Source organism: Pollachius pollachius (genome assembly GCF_949987615.1).
Source record: "Pollachius pollachius genome assembly, chromosome: 18".
In the NCBI taxonomy this organism is placed as follows: Eukaryota; Metazoa; Chordata; class Actinopteri; order Gadiformes; family Gadidae; genus Pollachius; species Pollachius pollachius.
In genome coordinates, this window is record NC_136951.1 from 20,618,756 (window position 1) to 20,638,379 (window position 19,624).

Genomic DNA, 19,624 nt, shown 5'->3' on the forward strand with positions numbered 1-19,624 from the left:
GTAAAGAGACTGATCACGTAAAACCCTCTTATATCGAATGATGCAATACATATTGTGTACAGATTCACCTAGGCGTTATACATCTACTACGGCTATGACTAACGATATTAGTCTGACTCCTTTTATAGTGTTAAATATATTACATTCTGTTCTTTCATGTGTTATTAGGCTTGCATTGGATATTATTGCATCCATTTGATTTATTGCTGTATTCTACGCTGTTTAGAGAGCTCCAAAGTAAAGCAGATATTAAGATGGATGAACTATACAGACCATTCCCATTAGGCTTTAGTAATCACCTTCTGTTATTAGTAAAAATATAAATATTACCAACACAAATATGGGTTAATTATGTAGGATCAAGGGCGTAGGAACCGGGGGGGGACGGAGGGGACGTGTCCCCTCCAATATCGGAGACAGGCGCATTTGTCCCACCTAAAAATTATACCGGATCTGTCAGGTTTCCGATATGTGTCCCCCCCAATGTTAAACTCATTCCTACGCCCCTGTGTAGGATGATTATAAAGAAACATTAAAAATAATGGAAATTGGCTTATTTTCATTATGTGTCTCATGTTTGGTAAGGTTCAAGTTCACATTGATTCGTATTGCAGGTTATTTGGCAGCTGGCGAAAATGAGCACAAGAGAAAAGAAAAAAGGAAAAGAGGTGGTGGGCTACTGTTGCTCTCAATATTAATGCTATTATTTATTTTGTGTGTGGGGATGGCACCCGTCTATAGTATTTATGTCAAAGGCATCGAATAACATTATTTATGAAAGATGGTTGATGAGTATTTTTTCCCCGGGGAGGATGGTGACTCACGCCGTAGAAGTGAAGTTATAACGGCTCTGGAGGGCTCACTGAGGCCCTCTACTGGCTGCTGGCAGAACTTTTCAGAAAAGTGACCTGACCGAATCAAGTGAAACGGGCATTTCTGACTCATAACTCCAAAGAGACATTTAACAGCAACCATCCAGCGCTGCAACATCTTCAAGACATCGGCTTAAGCTACAGCTCAAGAGAAAGCCATTTTGATTGCTTAATCGTAGAGTTATTGTTCAGTTTTGTTTAGGTTAAATGGCAATTAACGATACAAAAGTAAGTTCCTTGGATACAATCGCTGCTGTTAACTAGTTAACCATCTGATGAGTTACAACATAGCAACAGCAACATTGTCCAACAGGTCTTTTACAAGCTATGTCTAGTAATAATTAATCATTTTGAGGAATTAAGCGTCGGGACACAATACCAAACAGTAAGGTCAAACATGAAACAGCGAAAATCGTGAAATGAAACAGACATCCCGGTCCCTGCGAGCCGTGTTGTTCCACCTATAGATATTTGATGAAAATAACAGGTCGTTTCTGTCATCTGCTTTATTTCAGTAAAATAATCATTTGAGTACAAAAATAACAGACATCTGATAAACGCACACACGCATGCATGTCTCAATTGTTTAATAGTGTCATTGCATGTTTGCTTTTTTTAAAATATAAATTGAAGTAATTCATATGCTAATATAGGCTTCATTCGATTTTCTCACCCCATCAAATCTTTAACATCTTTATAATAAAAATGAAATCAGCACAAGTAGTCTAACATAGCTTGACATAGGCCTACATGCAATATTTCATTTTCATAATGAAGTCTTTAAGGCCTATTTGATAAATAATGCAGACTCAGAGATTCAGAAACACCTCATCCGTTCAACGCGTTCTCTCAACTCCAACGTTTTGGAAGTAAAATTAAGTCATCAATATGGGGTTGCAACATATAACTTAATAACCGTGTTAGTCAAAATCCAACACTGCTGTCGCTTTTTCAAAAGATCTTCCCGCATCGGTGCGTTGAGTTCGTGCGGCACCGACGCCGCGCGGTCACTTGCGTCCGATCTGCGCCAAAAGGCGCGCGTTGTCCGCCGCCTTGGCGCGCATGTTCTTGGCTTTGGCGATGTCGAAAAGGATGTTCATAATGTTGGTCGGCACGTCCAACGACAGCGTGAACTTGCTCCTCCGGTCGCTCCGGCCGCTGTTCTGGAGGATCTTGCTCCGCAGCTTAGTCTGACTGAGGATCCTGTAGTTTGGCTGGCCGTTAGAGATCCTTTTCGCCCTCGAGTCGGCGGAGGAGAGGAACTCCGAGCCCCTGAAAAGAGAGCCCCATTGGTCCGCGGCGGGCAGGTAGTTTGGAGCCTGCGCGCCGCCCCGCGGGTCCCCGGAAAAGTCCTGGTTGTGCTCGCGGGCGCACAGGACGTCCGAGCCGCGGTGGGAGAGGCGCAGGCACAGGCTGCTGCTCCGCGCGCAAAGCACCGAGATGAGGAGCACGGTCCGGAGGGGCGACAGCATGCCGTCCTGTGGGGGTGGGGGGGGGGGGGGGGGGGGAGGGACACCGGACACGGGAACAAGTTAGTCACTTTGGATTCAGACATTTAACCACATATTATAAAAAACACAAAAAATATATAGGCTAGGGAATAGTGTGAACATTTCCAAAATAGATTAAATATGAAACTGTAACGCAGCCCTCAATGGGTAATTTCTCATGTGGGCAACAATATCGATGGCAAAATAGGCAGCCTTTCCTAAAGGAATTCTTAATAAATAAAAAAAAGCATAAGAACTCACCTAATTAGAGCAACCTGCAGCGAAGAATCGGCAACGATACCAACCGTGCCCTTAGGCCTATGTATAAATTTTAGAGTGCGATCAAATGTCCTTGAAGTTAAAACACATGAATCTTCCCTCCCGTCTCCGCTTGAAGTGAGCTGTGCGCGCTGTGTCTACTCGTCACGAGTTTGGTGTGTTCTGGCTTCCCAGTGGAGCCATTTAGTAGGAGACGCGCTTAACCACCACAGCCATGCGCCAGAAGCAACGTCACGTGGTTGACATTTTGGTCTGCTATATAATACGACGTGTTCTGTTGTTGGCGTGCACAGTGGATTGACACACGCACACTGACACTGACGCACACACACGACTCACACACACATACCTACTGTGGCCATATACACAAACACTCACACACACGTAAAGTACTGTTTGCGTGTGTGTAGTCTATTTCTAACATAGTTGATCATGTTTTTGTTCCAATTATAGGAAAAAAGTAGAAGCCTTAAACGTTCAAAGGGAAATTAAAAGTTAGAACAGCCAATAAAAAAGGACTATACAGTCTACCTAATGTGAAACAATAAATGAGTCATCCCGTCCATAAAACAACTGTGACAAGTGAAATAGAGTGTTCTGCTGAGGGAGATACAGTGGGACCCTCTAAAGCTCTCAAATATAGACCCAGGATTCACCGTGACACAACCCACCCCCTCCTACTGGTAGCAGGGTGTAAGGAGCTCAATGGGAAGGGGAGAAGTGGTGCGGTGGGTTGTTCAGCAGATAACGAGTGGAGGCTTAACGACCAACAGCCAACTGATCACGTTTTGACACCGCAATTTAAAGCTGGGGTGGGCGAAAAAAAATCGGTATCTGTGTCTGTTGCTGGCCTGTGATAAACCTGTCCATTCATATCATTCAGCCCGAATGCAACGATTGGATGTCCTACCTGTCCGTCTACCTACCTACCTGTCTGTCTACCTACCTACCTGTCTGTCTACCTGTCTGCCTACCTACCTACCTGTCCATCTACCTACCTACCTGTCTCTCTTCCTACCTACCTCACTACCTGTCTGTCTACCTACCTACCTGTCTGTCTACCTACCTACCTGTCTGTCTAACTATCTGTCTACCTACCTACCTGTCTGTCTGTCTACCTACCTGTCTGTCTAACTACCTGTCTATCTACCTGTCCGTCTACCTACCTACCTACCTGTCTACCTACCTATCTACCTGTGTCTACCTACCTACCTACCTGTCTACCTATCTATCTACCTGTCCGTCTACCTACCTACCTACCTGTCTACCTATCTATCTACCTGTCCGTCTACCTACCTACCTACCTGTCTACCTACCTATCTACCTGTCTGTCTACCTACCTACCCGAATGGAGGTGAGGGATCTTATCGACTGGATACTTTCAGAACCGAGCTTTCTTCGGCTGGTTTCTCCAAACTGCGTCGTCTAGCTTTAACGAGACGATCAGCCGCCGCTGGATCCCGGTCTGATGCGAGCCTTAAATAATCCCCGGGGACGTGGTGTCCTCCTACTCAGACCCCCCTCTGTAATGATCTGAGCAAATAACAGTTTCACCATCTGTGGGGACCGTCCCCTCCCTCATTAACAGAGACTGGAGATCTGTTGTCCCCCCGGCTCCCGGTCCAGTGCCAACCAAGAGGCATCGGCTCATCCAGGGTTTAAACCAAAGGCAACCTCCTTAAAACCTATGAATGAATCAACCGACCAATCAGGGGAGGTCTCCATCTCGTCAGGACGACAGAAGGGGTCGGAGAGGACCACCAACTTTGGAAGCTAGAACCATCATTATTATTATTTTGGGATTACTGGTAGTACCCACAGTCCCTAGGGGCCGTATTAAGAATAAAGCCGGTCCCTAGGGACCGTGTTAAACAGACCTGGTCTCCAGGGGCCGTATTAAACAGACCTGGTCTCCAGGTGCCGTGTTCAACAGACCTGGTCTCCAGGGGCCGTGTTCAACAGACCTGGTCTCCAGGGACCGTGTTCAACAGACCTGGTCTCCAGGGACCGTGTTCAACAGACCTGGTCTCCAGGGGCCGTGTTCAACAGACCTGGTCTCCAGGGACCGTGTTCAACAGACCTGGTCTCCAGGGACCGTGTTCAACAGACCTGGTCTCCAGGGGCCGTGTTCAACAGACCTGGTCTCCAGGGACCGTGTTCAACAGACCTGGTCTCCAGGGACCGTGTTCAACAGACCTGGTCTCCAGGGACCGTGTTCAACAGACCTGGTCTCCAGGGACCGTGTTCAACAGACCTGGTCTCCAGGGACCGTGTTAAACAGACCTGCGGGGAAAAGGCCAACACTATCGTCGTCCTTATGCTCTCTCACACACGTGGCGTTGGAACAGTTCTTGAATGTGAATCACACGGGCAGACGCTACGCCTACGCAGGAAACCCCTGCCACTTGGTGCGTCCGTCTGGTCCCGCCCCCTCTCAAAGCGCCCCCCATGCCCCTCTTTTCGTGATCCCCATGCTGGGCTCCCCTTCGGACCCTCACCTGTCTCCACAGCCGGAGGTGACAGGCGGACATATGTACCAGAGGAGAGGTGATGGAGAGGCAGACAGGGGCCGTGTTCAACAGAGACTGAGACAACAGATCTCCATTAAACAGCACAAGACAAGTGTAAGGAAGGGGGAGGGAGAGGGGAGGATGAGGAGAAGGAGGAGGTGAGGAGGAGGAGGAGGAAGGGATGGAGGTCAGGGGTTCACAGCGTGGGCTGGTGGGAGTGATGGGTGGAGGAACGAGAAGACAAGACGGATTTGTAGCAATCACACGGTTGAAAAGGGCAACTATTGTGTATGGGACGTGCGTGCATCACAGAACACCCGGTCTGAATCAATGTTAATGACCAGGCAGGGGTTAGGGCAGCTTGGTCAAGGATCAGGGAACCTGTTATTCCTGGATCCCCGTCCCCTTATGTCATCGCTGTTGATCCATCAAAGAAAACTCAATTGCGCAACTGAATGTTTTTCTGAAGATTATAGTACGTGTATTTCTAAAGTGGCCAGGCTACATGGTGTTGATTGAAACCTTTTCATATCCTGGTTGAAGGTTACTAGTGCTGGCTGAGTTTTTGTTTGTCAATCACGCACTTGAACACTCCCCGTTTCCAGCAACTTGATTGGTTGAAACAATTATGAAGCGAGAGAAAGTGAAACGCCTCGTTCACCCTGATTGGAGCTTCTCTACTGTCAGACTTCAGATAGAGTCGTGGAATCCTCTGACGTCTGTTCATCACTATCACACCAACGCTCAGTCACACATTTGATTTCACAACTGTTACAATTTATTAGTTTGTAGTGTTGCAGTCCAACGCAGTGAATAGAAAACAAGTAAAGAAATTACAATATAAAACATGAAACTTCTCAGTGGTTACGCTTTACAGTAAACATCATCCCTATAAAAACATCCGTGGCATTATCCTTATTATATACAGGAGCACAATATCAGAACAAACATCAAACATCTACACCATTATGTGCAAAAAAAAGTGTCTTGTTTGGCTTCAGCCCCAGTTTTCCGGATCTGAGGGAACAGTTCAATAGATATTTTAATATTCAACTAGACATAAAAGACAAGCTAATCCGTGTGGAACGCCTTCTATCCTTTCCTATCCTCGACACAAATCGTGTCCACGTTCCCGATATAGTGCACTATTTGAGTCACCATTTCGAAGCGCCGCATGCTTAAGTGTACAATGAGCATGGAGGTTCTTTATGCAAATGAGCTGTCACTGGTTACATCTGACACGTTTCGTCTTGTTTACGTGACCATTAATCACCGATAGATTTTCAGCAGATAACTATTCCCTGCCTTAGTTTATCCCTAAATAGTGTACTATATAAACTAGTGTTCACTATGTAAGTAGTGTGGAACATGGGAACACATTTAAAAACAACGACAACTGGGTGAATACATAAAAAAATTTCCAGCCAAAGCACATGCGCCCTGATTGGCCTGTACCTTTAACATGCGACCTGATTGGCCAGTCCCTCTAACAGGCGCCCTGATTGGCCCGTACCTTTCCTCTCCTTCACGCACCACTTCTGGCACTCGCGCCGCGTGGGGAAGCGGTTCTGGTTCCCGGTGCAGCCGCCGTACACGAAGGGCCGGCAGTCGCCCGCCCCGCGGTGGAAGTACCAGAGCAGCACGTACTCCGAGCAGCCGCCCTCCAGCATGGGCTCCAGACAGCGCTCCACCCCCAGACCTGGACACACGGACGGACACACGGACGGACAGTGAGGCTGAGGTCACTGAAGGGGGTCTAGACCAGCACACAGACGGACGGACGGACGGTGGGGGGGTTGAGGGAGGCTGAGGGAGCTCATCTAGCGACGGCAGATAATGAATGGATTCAAAATCAAAAGCGAAGGTCAATCTTCATCCCAGGGTACGTATACCTGTATATGGTCATACCTTCATTCATACATTCATTTATACATTCATACATGTGGTCACTAAAACAATAAATAAGGCCACACTCTCTGGATGTAACAAATAACTGCTAACTGTCTGGATAGCAGACAGATAGCACAGAGGTCTGTGTGCACTGGCACAAATGGTTGCTAAACCTAAACTGATGGCAGCAACGCGTGGATTTCTCAATTGCTCTTTGCATATTTCTGGAACAGTGCTGGGCAAATGAATAATAAGAAGGAGAGGAGAAGGTCCAAAAGGCTGAGACGGTGACAGGACAGGACAGCGGGTTTCACACCAGAACGACCTCTCCCACTCACTCACCAGTAAACCTTCGTCCTAGTATCCTCCTCTTCGTCCTAGGCGCCCCCTCGAAACCTCCTTCTCCAACAGAATCTACAAACACAAAATAGATCCACACTGACAGAAACCGGGTGTATATCCATGCCTGACTTCAGCCATTTCCCTACGTGCTATTTTGTGTCATTGACTCAGGGTAAAGACATATCACAAATCAATTTGAAGATGAGTGACCTTCACTCAATGCCCTGATGATGAAGAGCAGAAGGTGGCAAGAAAAGCAGAAACGTGAATCGTCACTTGTGGGTGTGGATCGTTATTGCATCTTTTAATTTTCCTTTCAACAAGGATTCAGTATGGACGGTTTTTAAAAGTTGAAAGGTTTTTAAATGACCATTGTTGTTGAATCCTTCACATAGATCCAGGCCCGGGTGGCCCCTCGCTCCCTTTTGATGCAGGGAACAGTCGCCGCCCAGGGGCCCGGACGAGCCGTGTCCTGATAGTCTGGGCGGTGGGGGCTGACCCACCGCTGGGCTGGGGGCCCTCAGCAGTGAGTGTACGTGGGGCCCTCAGAGCCGGGGGGTGCTTACCAGTGCGGTTGAGGATTGGGGGGTTCATGTCGTCGGGGGTGGGGCTCCCCCCGGGTTCCTGTCCTGCTGCCCCTCCCTTCTGCGGGAGGTCCGGTGCGCCCAGAGCGTGCGCTGCCTCCAGCCGGCGGGCAGACGGCCCCGCGCCCGCGTCCGGGTCGCTGGTCCGGACGATGAGCTGGAAGCCCCTCCCTGGGGAGACGCCCCCCCAGGGAGGGGGTGTGTGTGAGGACGTGTGTTTGATGCATGCAGAGATAAAGTGTGAACCTGTGAACAGTGCACCAAGATATGCAAACACACACATGCATGCAGGCAGGAAGGCAACGCACTCACTCACACACACACAGACACACACACACACACACACCCACACACACACACACACACACAATTGCACACACACACACACACACACACACACACACGGGGGGGGCGGGGGGAGGCGAGGGGGACGGTGAGGCCGTCCTGGGAACACTGGTCTGGCGTTTGTGAATGGCCTGGTATGCTGGTCACCGTGGCGACTGTTCCGACAGAGGAACACGACAGATGGCCACACACACGGTGGCGTGCCACTGGGAGGACTACGCTCACACACACACACACACACACACACACACACACACACACACACACACAGGTGGCACTGGGAGCGCTACACTCCCACCATGGGCCCACACAGGCACGCACACACACACACACACACACACAAACACACACAGCCATAAGTTCACGTGCATGCAAGCATATACACACACACACAGACATAAGTTCATGAACACACACTCACGCGTACACATGCAACAAACGCCCACACACATATGTGCACACAACACACACAAACAGAGAAACACAAGTGCGCAATCATAGAGCAATAAACACAAGCAGACAACTATACACAAACATGGTGGAAAAAAAAAGGAGCCAGAGGACAAATCCCAACCCACTAGAATAGTGTACGCACCAGTGACCACACACCGCACACCACACACACACACACACACTCACCACACTTCCCCACCACCTCTTTGGTGACGAGATCCTTCACTTGCTCAGCCTGTTGGGAGCAGAAGACCCAGAGAACACATGAGCATCATGTTCTCAAGGAATTCATCAAATTCATTTGGGATTTAGTGTGTGTGTGTGTGTGTCTGTTATGGACTATAGCATTCTGTTGTTCTGGATTAATTATGTGCATGATTATTTTGTATTTGTGTGTTCAACCGGTGATTGACTCTGTGGTGTTGCGGTATCATCCGGAATATCATATTTGTGAGTAGCGGGGCTGCCGTCTTGATTACTGCGTGTTTATTATGAACTTTGCTTGTACAATTACACCAGAAGGACACACCAATAAGAGATTAGTGTTAATGAATGATATGGTTTTGGTTAAAACCAAACGATTTCCTTTGCCTTTGAGTGTGTGTGGGCATGTGTGTCTGCGTGTGAAAATGCATGTGTGTTTGTCCAATGTTGAGTGATGAGCACTCACAGAGAGACCGGCCTCTCCCTTATCTCCCTTGACTCCCCCGTCTCCCGTCCCTCCCTACAGGGAGAAACACATGAAGTGAAACTCACCGGAAACTAAAGTGCAATAAATTGTACACATTAGTGACAGGTGATCTAAGTATATGAATGTTGACATCGTGGACAAGGCATCAACATTGTTGACATTGTGTGTTTGTGTATATGTGTGCGTTTATATTATTTTGTGTGTTTGTGTGCATGTGTGTGTGAGTGTGTGTGTTTGTGCGTAAGCATATATTTGTGTATGTGTATTTGTATGCATGTGGCGTGTGTATGCACAGATGTATGCGACCGTGTATATATATTTGTGCATATGTGCGTGCATGCGCATGTGTGTCGTGTTTATGTGTGTGCTTCTCTACGCACATTCGTGTGTGTATTTGTGTGTGTGCGTGTGTGTGTCTTACACTGTCCCCTCTGTCTCCAGGTATCCCAGGGGGTCCAAGATCACAAGGTTTGGCTCGTCCCCTTCTGCCCCTCACCCCCTGTGGGGCAGAGGCGACACCTCACGTTAGACCAGCCTTTAACCCTCTTAATAATAATGATAATATTAATCATACCAAGTATCAAGTATCAAGTTTATTATAGCCATTTCAACAATATAGAAAATACAGTTGATAGGAATGTGTTTTGGTATGCTCACATATATCACACAGCAACAATAACAACACAACATAACAAGACAAAAAGCCAAAAACTTCACATAAATAACAAGGAGTACAACACTGAACACACATAAAAAACACACAATGCATGGTTCGCGGAGAATTGCAGCGGTAAAGTACAGTACAGTAGTGCAATAAGTGCAAAGTGAGGTAGACCATAAGACCGTAGAGTGCTGAGTGCATGTTCAGGTGGCGTAGAGCTTGTAGATAGGTACTATCCCAAAGCGTGATGTTTTACCTGTGATGCTTCTGTACCACTTCCATGATGGTAAGAGTGTGAATAAGTGGTGTGCTGGATGAGATACATTGATATGTTGTATTTGTAACACCACCAACCTCATTGTCAGGGATAATCTAAGGATGGTTGACAGTGCATTGCAACATTACAACAGACAATATGGTAATTGTATTGGGCTAAATTAAAAGTGTATCAGAGTGCCTAAAAAAAAGTTCCTCAAAGATGCTGTGGGTAAGATTTAAGAGCTATTATTTGAGTGTAACTTCCGTCAGATATCAGTGAGTCGAACGTTGCTCTCTTCAGATCTTTCCTGCTCCTTCTTTAAAACTCTCTAATCTTACTCGTGCACCTTCAAGGCCTGCTTCAAAGGATGTACAAATCATTTTTCGTAATTTTTGTCGCCTTTTCGGCCGACGATGTCTATCTCATATACTGTTTAAGAACATGCCTTAAGTAAGCATCTCAACATGGTTAACCACTGACCTCACAGCAAGAGGACCAAATCAGGGGAGATCTGTGGCCTTAAACGAGCCTGACGTGGCACTTCCATTGGTGGAGGCGGTCTGCATGTCACTCACTCGCCCCCTTAACACACTGTCCCCGTAATTACAAACACCCTTGGAAAGTCCTCATTAAATGTGGCCCCGTGCTCACGGTTTGGCATCAAGAGGCTCATAATTGTTGCTGAGAGCCATGATATGAATGAGTCGCGGAGTGAGAGCTCCAGACAGAAAGACCCCCAGCCTCCATCAGAGCTCTGCTTAATTAGAGACGAGCATCCCAGCGCTACACGGGCACGCACACACACACACACACACACACACACAGGCACGCACACACACACAGGCACACACACAGCCGCACACACACACACACACACACACAGGCACACACACACACACACACACACAGGCTCAGACACACAGGCAGACACACACACACACAGGCACACACAGGCACGCACACACACACACACACACACACACACACACACACACACACACACAGGCACGCACACACACAGGGTCTCCCTGTCGACCGACACATGGCACAGTGAGGACTGCGATCCGAAGGCCTCCTCGTCCCATCAAACAGGTCTGATGGCTCTTTACATTTGTTGGGGATAAAAAGTTTACTTGACATGTCTTTATTGTACAATTGATATTATGTCCCGTTCAAAGTTTAGTGAACATGGCGATATTAACGTGATGTAAATATACCATAAAACACCGAAAAATGCATGAACAGGAATGTGGAGTGTGTGTGGTTGATGGCTGGTCTAAGCAGCCTCACCAGGCCTGAGTCAGACTGGTCAGACCCTGGGTGCATATAGCAATCAATGCACACAGGTTAAACCAGCTATCATCACACACACACACACACACACACACACACACACACACACACACACACACACACACAGACACACACACACACACACACACACAGACACACACACACACAGACACACACACACACAGACACACACACACACACACACTAAAGGAGAGCAATGACATGTCCTGCTTGAACACCTGCTCTGCATGGAGCCAACCTTTCAGCTCTGCAATGAAATGGTTTACTCAACAGCTGCCTGTGAGTCCTGGTGGACACCAGTAAGGCTAGCTAAGTGGTGTGGCAGGGAAGACTGCCACAAGGACGCACACTAGCCCTTGACAAAATCTTAATTGTCTGTATCTTTTTTGGATAACCTTTTTGGATGCCTTAGTTTCAATAACCACGTTACGACTTTGCACTTGACGAACCACAGTTCAAAGTCCAGATAAGAGTCCATAAAATTAATTGCACCCTTTTCCATAATTTCGACTGTGCCATATCAAAATGAAATCTAACGGTCACTCACTCACAGTGTCCACCCCTGACGTCCTACAACGTCAACGGTGTTGACACCAATTGCGTGCGTCTGAAGATTCCAAGTGTGCAGGGAGGTTGAGCAGATACTCAGCTAAGAACACATCGCGTCGCACATCGTAGCTCTCCCACAACATTCCGGTCCTTCATCGCAAAGCACGTTTTCACTTCCTCCGAGCCTGAGACACATCCCCTCAGCAGGGCATGTTTTCATCATCAGGAGGCTTTGAGGTCTGGAATAATGGCCTCATCAGCCTTCCAGATGGATCAGACACTCTAATAACGAACATCTCCACAGGCCACCTCTTGGTTACTTTGACACCAAAGTGTTGTCACCACCGTTGGTTTACATTCAGCCATTTTGAGAGATCGTTTAGATCTGCCTTCTATGGAGTGCAGCTGATTGTTGTTGCTGTGTTGCAGCCAGCAGCAGATACGATGAATACCGACCAGCAGATACTTAAAAGCCATTATAGGAAATACCTGTTGGTCTCTTCCACATCTGGCTCACAAACACTTTTTTGGGGGGGCTTTTGAGTAACTTTCTATTTGTGGCCGTCACGTCATCGCTCCTCTGTCTCCTGCGGTGGAAAACTTCCAACTCCTCCGTCTCCAACCTCTTCACTGTCCACATCAACCCTCTCATCTCCTCTCCTCACCCCCCTCCCTGACGGCTCCTATGAGGCTTTGACGTCCCCTCCTTCAAAGAGAGCAGCCTGTGGGAGATACCTCGCTGTCGGTCAGAGCCGTGGGTACGTCATCAGGCTTGACGTCTCGCCAGCTAGGCCTCCAGAATACCAATGCGTGGGAAAGGAGTGAAACTAGTCAAAGCGTCAAACCCTGTTTTGAATCATCAATCCCTCTGTCCTTTACTCTGGGGTAGGCTTAGCAGCTGAAGCAGTGACGACTCAGAGGTCAATGCCATGGATAGGATAACGCCTGAGTGGTTCTCTGCTGTAAATATTGTGAGCTTCACACCACACCTCACCGTGGGAGGACACTTCCCTCCCACGGCATCAGGGTGTAGATAAGTCATCCAGAGGCTAGATAAGACATCCAACCACAGCAGCAAAACACACTAAAGGCATTTATTGTGCTTTCAAGAATTCTAAATGTGCGAGATTTTATTAACAAACAAAAAAATACCAAGAAAATCCTTAGTGGAAAGTATACACAATAGGATGCTTGATTCTCAAGTTGCTGAAGATGAAGATGGATAGATGAAGGCACACACTGCCTCCATCTTAACCTGGTTAGGACAATGCTTATATTCAATCTGGTATCATCAGAACCTCTAATCTTACTTTACTATTACAAAAAACACACATACTACAATTTAGTCATTTACTAGTTTGCCATTCAGAATTGTACGTTTGTCTTAGATTCCCTATGAGCAGGTGGGCGGTTAGGCCAATAGACCATCTTGTTTTCAGGAGACCTCTGGTAGACATTGCAGGATTTGAACCCTGACCCTTTGTCGTCGTAGAGAGACACCAGGCATCTGTCAGTGTGTGTGGTTCCTCTGACCTTAGCCCCTCTGTCTCCTCGTGATCCTGCAGCGCCAGGCAGTCCCTGATCTCCATCTCTCCCTGGGGTCCCAGATGATCCCTTGAACCCTGGGAAGCCAGGGAAGCCGTTGGCGCCCTATAGGCAGAGCACACAGTGATGACACGATAGGAAGGACTTCTTGAAAACAGCCAAGTATTTAAAGACCAAATGTGATTAGAGACATGATTAGATTAAGCCCCTCCCAGTTAGAAGTGGGAGAACGTCAGAGTGAAAACAATCTCTATAACAGTGTTCTGTCCACTTTAACTGGCTGTGCCACTGTGTGTCGAAAACGGATGTAGCTCGGCTGGCCGGGTGGGGTGAACGGGTGAACGGGTGGGGTTTGGGAGTGTTCATGGGTTAGGGAGTGTTCATGGGTTTGGGAGTGTTCATGGGTTAGGGAGTGTTCATGGGTTTGGGAGTGATGGTTTGGGAGTGTTCATGGGTTAGGGAGTGTTCAGGGGTTTGGGAGTGTTCATGGGTTTGGGAGTGTTCATGGGTTTGGGAGTGATGGTTTGGGAGTGTTCATGGGTTAGGGAGTGTTCAGGGGTTTGGCAGTGATGGTTTGGGAGTGTTCATGGGTCTGGGAGTGTTCATGGGTTAGGGAGTGTTCAGGGGTTTGGGAGTGATGGTCTGGGAGTGTTCATGGGTTTGGGAGTGTTCATGGGTTTGGGAGTGTTCATGGGTCTGGGAGTGTTCATGGGTCTGGGAGTGTTCATGGGTCTGGGAGTGATGGTTTGGGAGTGTTCATGGGTTTGGGAGTGTTGATGGTGAGATTCTTGTAATCAAACGTGCTGAGAGGTACGGACTGGCCATCATTTTTCATTTGCAGGAGTTGTCATAGGATTTGATTTAATTGATAACATTATTGAAATCACTATTGATCAGCATTGACGACAGATATGTCCTGATTATTTTAAGCTACGAGTCAGTTTAAATGTTCCACACTGCGGCTTTTAGTTGTGAACAAGTGACTTGAGAAAATAGCAACAAGAGTTATGGCAGCAATGAATCTGAAATTATCAAATATAAACAATATTTGACCCAAAGTAAAGGATCTCCTCTTATAATTAATTCTAAATAAATACTTTGCATATCTGTATATTTGTATATCATATATTGTAGACCTAGGCATCGATTAAATTGTTGCTCATAAAATACAGAGTTGATTGACGTATGTTTATATTATTTTTTCTGCCCTTACTGTTCCATACCTGGCTTTTATGTTACACTCTGTCAGCCTTTTTGCTTGACATGTCCCTGATAACCCCAGTCTAGTGTGAATAGATAGGGGACATCTATCAAACACCACAGCACAGTTATTTTCAATTACTGAAACAATACTATTATCACGCATATAAAGCCGTGCCTGGAAATATTATGTGACACATACCAGAGGAAGATTAATATAACCCCAATACAAACCTCGTGAACCAAGAGCAATACATGTAAACAAATGTAAACATTTAATTTAGTTACCTTAGCGCCTTTCAGTCCAGCAGTGCCATCAATCCCATCGATGCCTCCATCGCCCTTATCCCCCTGAGGGACCACGAAACAAAGAAATACCAATAAAAATACATAAAATGATATTGATATACGAGTATTAAATATACAATATTTATTTTATCATTGGTGAGCTGTTTGAGTTTTGTTTTTTTTATCCGTGTGTCAGTGTGAGAACGTATGTGTGTGTGTGTCTGTGTGAGTGTGCCTCCCTGTGTGTTTGAGTGTGTGCATACGTCTTTGTGTGTGTACGTCTTTGCTTACATGTCCTTGTGTGTGTGTGCCTACTGGTGTGCGTGTGCGCGCTTGTGTGTGTATGTGTGTCAGTGTTTGCGATTGTGTATGTGTGTTTGAGTGTGTGTTTGTGCGTGCGTGTGTGCATGCGTTCGTACCTTGCGCCCTTTGATACCGTTCAGTCCGGGCATTCCCGGGTTGCCGGGGGATCCCATTTCACCCTTTCACACAAGGAATGTCCACATAAACGTCAAAGCATCATGGAACCCGGAAAGTGACCCCCAACTCCCCCAGCTCCAGATCAGTTTGAACCAGTCCTCTATTATCTAAGACTGCAAAACAGCTTCTATATAGAGCTGTGACACTACTGAACCCTACCCCCACCCACACTGATACTCCCCATCTCATGCACACATTGCACTAACTATTTTTTTATACTGTTGTTTTTATATTATATATTTATATTTTATATTTATAACTGTGCAGCTGGAGGATTGCTCTAACAATATTTAGTTGTCTTGTACAATGACAACACAGATTATATATCTATCTATCTATGAAAATAGCCGAATGCGTCAGTTCCCCTTAAGGTAATCGTTCAGTAAGAACCTACCACTCCCCCGGTCAGCCCAGGACTGCCCATACGTCCCATTATCCCACGGAGACCCTGAAAGAAACCCCAGGAGAAACCAGGTGAGAAACCTCAGCGTCAGACCTCATAGCCTCCCATTCATGGTCTCAGCTTTTGACTGACACAGAGCCAATACATACAGTAGGTCTCAGCTGACATAACGAGTCAATCTGTCACTCCCCATTAAATTGCACATTACTTCCAATCTATGATTGATAATGATACAGAACATTGGATCTATGCACATCCCATACTTCAATGAACCGCTGTAAACAGAACATCTGAATATCAAGTCAACAAATCAGAAAAGTTACAAAAGGAAACACATAACGAGGCAAAACAATGGCCATGATGTTTTTTTATATATGTCCATTAGATAACTGAGTATAGTAGCATTGTATGCTACGGTACAGCTGAATATAGAGTACTTTAGAAGCTCAGTCCCAGCCTTCACCTTCTCTCCCCTCTGGCCTGTATCTCCAGATGGACCTTGTTCTCCTGCATCTCCCTGTCCAAAAGAAGAACGCCACGTTGTAAACCAAAACACGATCAGCCCTCTCTCGGGCACCTGAAAGACGCCTCTACAGAGGTGAGTGCGCTGCCCTCTTTGTGTCGTTCTCTGGTGGATGAAGACCCCCGACCAGCCCTACCTGGTCTCCTCTCTTGCCCTGCAGGCCGATCTCCCCCTTGTCTCCCTTCGTCCCGTCCACTCCGTGATCCCCGTTACGGCCCTCCAATCAGAGAACAGCACTCAGTACACACCGTGGTCAAACGACAAAACACGTGTGTGATGGTGGATGTGTGTGTGTGTCAAGGCAGGTACATGTCTGTGATTAGCCCTTAGTGGCAGTTACAGTCTCAAAGGGATTCACAGGCCACATTACACAACAACGTACGCTAACATCAAGCCCTCTTAAGGACTTAAACTCCCTTATTTATCAAGGAAGAACCCTTGAGATGGAGCAGAAGCTCAGCGTCATAATGGGCAGACATAATGGTAGCTCTGTGTGTGTGTGTGTGTGTGTGTGCGTGTGTGCGTGTGTGTTTGTGCGCTCCACCTTTTCCCCATTGATACCAGGCTCCCCAGGATCCCCCTGAAAGATAACCAACAACATATATAACATATAACTAATACAACAAATAACATACATCAATCTAAAATCAAGACACGATGCAATGAGGGTTTCCAGAAGCTCTAGTCCTCCACAGCTGGACTCTGTTAGGCTGGACTCTGTTAAGCAGGACTCTGTTAAACTGGACTCTGTTAAGCTGGACTCTGTTAAACTGGACTCTGTTAAGAGTGACTCTGTTAAGCTGGACTCTGTAAAGCTGGACTCTGTTAAGATGGACTCTGTTAAGTTGCTCTGACCTTCTGGCCCACAGGGCCCCGGGCCCCAAACGGGCCGACTCCCCCCTTGGCGCCGGCGTCTCCCTTCAGCCCCTGCAGACCAGGTGAACAGCACACCATCCATCAGCCATACTCAAAGACAGACCAGGTACTCAGGGGCGGACCTATGGGTGGGCCTGGGTGGTACAGGCCCACCCAGATTGACAGGGGGCCCACCCAATCAGAAAAAAATTCAAAAAAAAAAAAATCTTTAATTGTCTTTTCTCATACAGTATATGTCTTTTCTTGAATACATTTGAATGAGCCTATATATGTATACTTGTTTGTTTGCTACGGTACACATGGTAACATGCTCCTATGGATGGAGAATGAGCAGGGTCGCTTCCAAGGTTATGGAACTGAATTTGTTTTTTTGAAACCAGCATGTGAAATTGTCGACAACAATTTACAATCAAAGAGCTTGCTTTGCTGAACGGGAATATATAAATAAATACATTCATTAATTTAAATGTTTCATTTTTCTATTGAACCTTTATTTATGGAGGAAGGCTCATGGAGGCTCAGCACCTCTTTTGCAAGGGAGACCAGATAGTGACACAGACACAACAACATCAGACACAAACAGACCAACAACACGCACACATATGAAGAAATAGACCAGGATTAGGATTATAAAACAAGGATTCAAGCAGATAGTGAATGTCTCCGGGCCTCAGTACCTTGACTCCCGGGGGCCCGTCTTCTCCCTTCTCTCCTTTGTCTCCGTCGAACCCGGGCATTCCTCTTGTTCCCTAAACCAAATCAAGGGTTTCTGTTACTGAAGCGCTGGTCGCTCACTACAGGCACTGAGAGGCTCTGAGTAGTCCTGGTTCAAAAGGAGACGCACAGGTGAGAGACTGCAGCGTACGCCATCTCCCCCAGGTAATGAACCGTGACCAAACCTGCAAGTATTGGACATTTTGACCATAAATACACACACACACACACTTGTGTGTGTGTGTGTGTCTCTGTGTGTGTGTGTGTGTGTATGTGTGTGTGTATATGTGTGTTTGTGCATGTGTGTGTGTGTGTTATGTGTGTGTGTATGTGTTTGTGTGTACGAATTAAATGTTTTGCAACAGGTGGCTTGCACAGACCTCTGCATTTAGAACCGAAAACGTTTGCCTTCATCTGCAATGTCTCACTAAAAACAGACCTTACTTTTAAAGAGATGTGTTGGGCCTGAGAGTATTCCCGGTGATGGTGCACTGATCGCTCTGCACACAGGCCGTACGCAACACTACTGCCCCCACCCAGAGGCTCATAGTCCCCAGAATGGGGGATGTGAGCCCAGCGATTATTGTTCCTGTACACTGGTGTCATCAGAGATGGCCTTACCCACTCTCCCTTGGTCCCCTTGTATCCACGCGGCCCAACAATCTGAAGAGGACTCCCCTGTGAAAAGATGAGATCATCTAATCCACATCTTTGGCTTTAACCAGCTCATCAGATCTGGACCTGAACATTAGCTGGTACCAAGCACAGTAGCTAGAAGGTCAGATAGGATGTGTGAAATTCTGTTTTTTTGTTTTCAAGAAGTGATTAACAGTTCTCCTACTCTCTCTCCTCTGATGCCAGCTAGTCCACGGTCGCCCTAAGGAAAAATAAAAGATCAAAGGTGAATTGTTCTGGTGACGCAATGTTATGAATATCACTGTATTCTCTGTGATGAACCACATGCAAATGTAATCAAGAAATTAATGAATTCAGAAAACAGGTCTACCTTTTCCCCTTTACCGCCATTGAAGCCCTTTGAACCCTGGAAACACCAAACACATAAACACTTCCGTCTACACACTGTCACATCTTTGGAACAGGCTCATTGTAACAGCTTAGGCACTATTACCAACGACTTGATGAACTTGTGGACAGAGTATACTTCTGGGTATACTCACAAAGTGTCCAGGAGAACCTTTGCTTCCTGGGATGCCCCGTTCCCCCTGTGTGGCAGAGATCATTAACCTCAGGCGTTGGGAACAACACACTAAGGGCAGGGTCGAGTCTGGGCTAATGCTTCTTAGATCTGAGGACATTGGGGTTAAAACTCTAAACGCTTTACTAACTACCAGCACA

At 46.8% G+C, this 19,624-nt stretch overlaps 1 protein-coding gene across 1 annotated transcript in view; it reads right to left on the minus strand.

Moving 5' to 3' along the window:
- Window positions 1-1,478: 1,478 nt before the first annotated feature.
- Window positions 1,479-19,624, minus strand: part of col7a1l (collagen type VII alpha 1-like) — an 82,286-nt gene continuing 64,140 nt past the window's right edge. Inside the window, exons 87-104 of the mRNA XM_079755973.1 lie at window positions 19,447-19,491; window positions 19,275-19,310; window positions 19,110-19,145; window positions 18,890-18,946; window positions 18,232-18,303; window positions 17,534-17,605; window positions 17,223-17,258; window positions 16,815-16,895; window positions 16,619-16,672; window positions 16,147-16,200; window positions 15,692-15,754; window positions 15,273-15,335; window positions 13,773-13,889; window positions 8,992-9,000; window positions 7,950-8,598; window positions 7,384-7,455; window positions 6,621-6,850; window positions 1,479-2,350 (exon numbers count right to left, since the gene is read on the minus strand). Coding sequence (XP_079612099.1) covers window positions 1,880-2,350; window positions 6,621-6,850; window positions 7,384-7,455; window positions 7,950-8,598; window positions 8,992-9,000; window positions 13,773-13,889; window positions 15,273-15,335; window positions 15,692-15,754; window positions 16,147-16,200; window positions 16,619-16,672; window positions 16,815-16,895; window positions 17,223-17,258; window positions 17,534-17,605; window positions 18,232-18,303; window positions 18,890-18,946; window positions 19,110-19,145; window positions 19,275-19,310; window positions 19,447-19,491 — 2,217 coding nt within the window. The 3' untranslated portion in view covers window positions 1,479-1,879. The remainder of the gene's footprint in view (window positions 2,351-6,620; window positions 6,851-7,383; window positions 7,456-7,949; window positions 8,599-8,991; window positions 9,001-13,772; window positions 13,890-15,272; window positions 15,336-15,691; window positions 15,755-16,146; window positions 16,201-16,618; window positions 16,673-16,814; window positions 16,896-17,222; window positions 17,259-17,533; window positions 17,606-18,231; window positions 18,304-18,889; window positions 18,947-19,109; window positions 19,146-19,274; window positions 19,311-19,446; window positions 19,492-19,624) is intronic.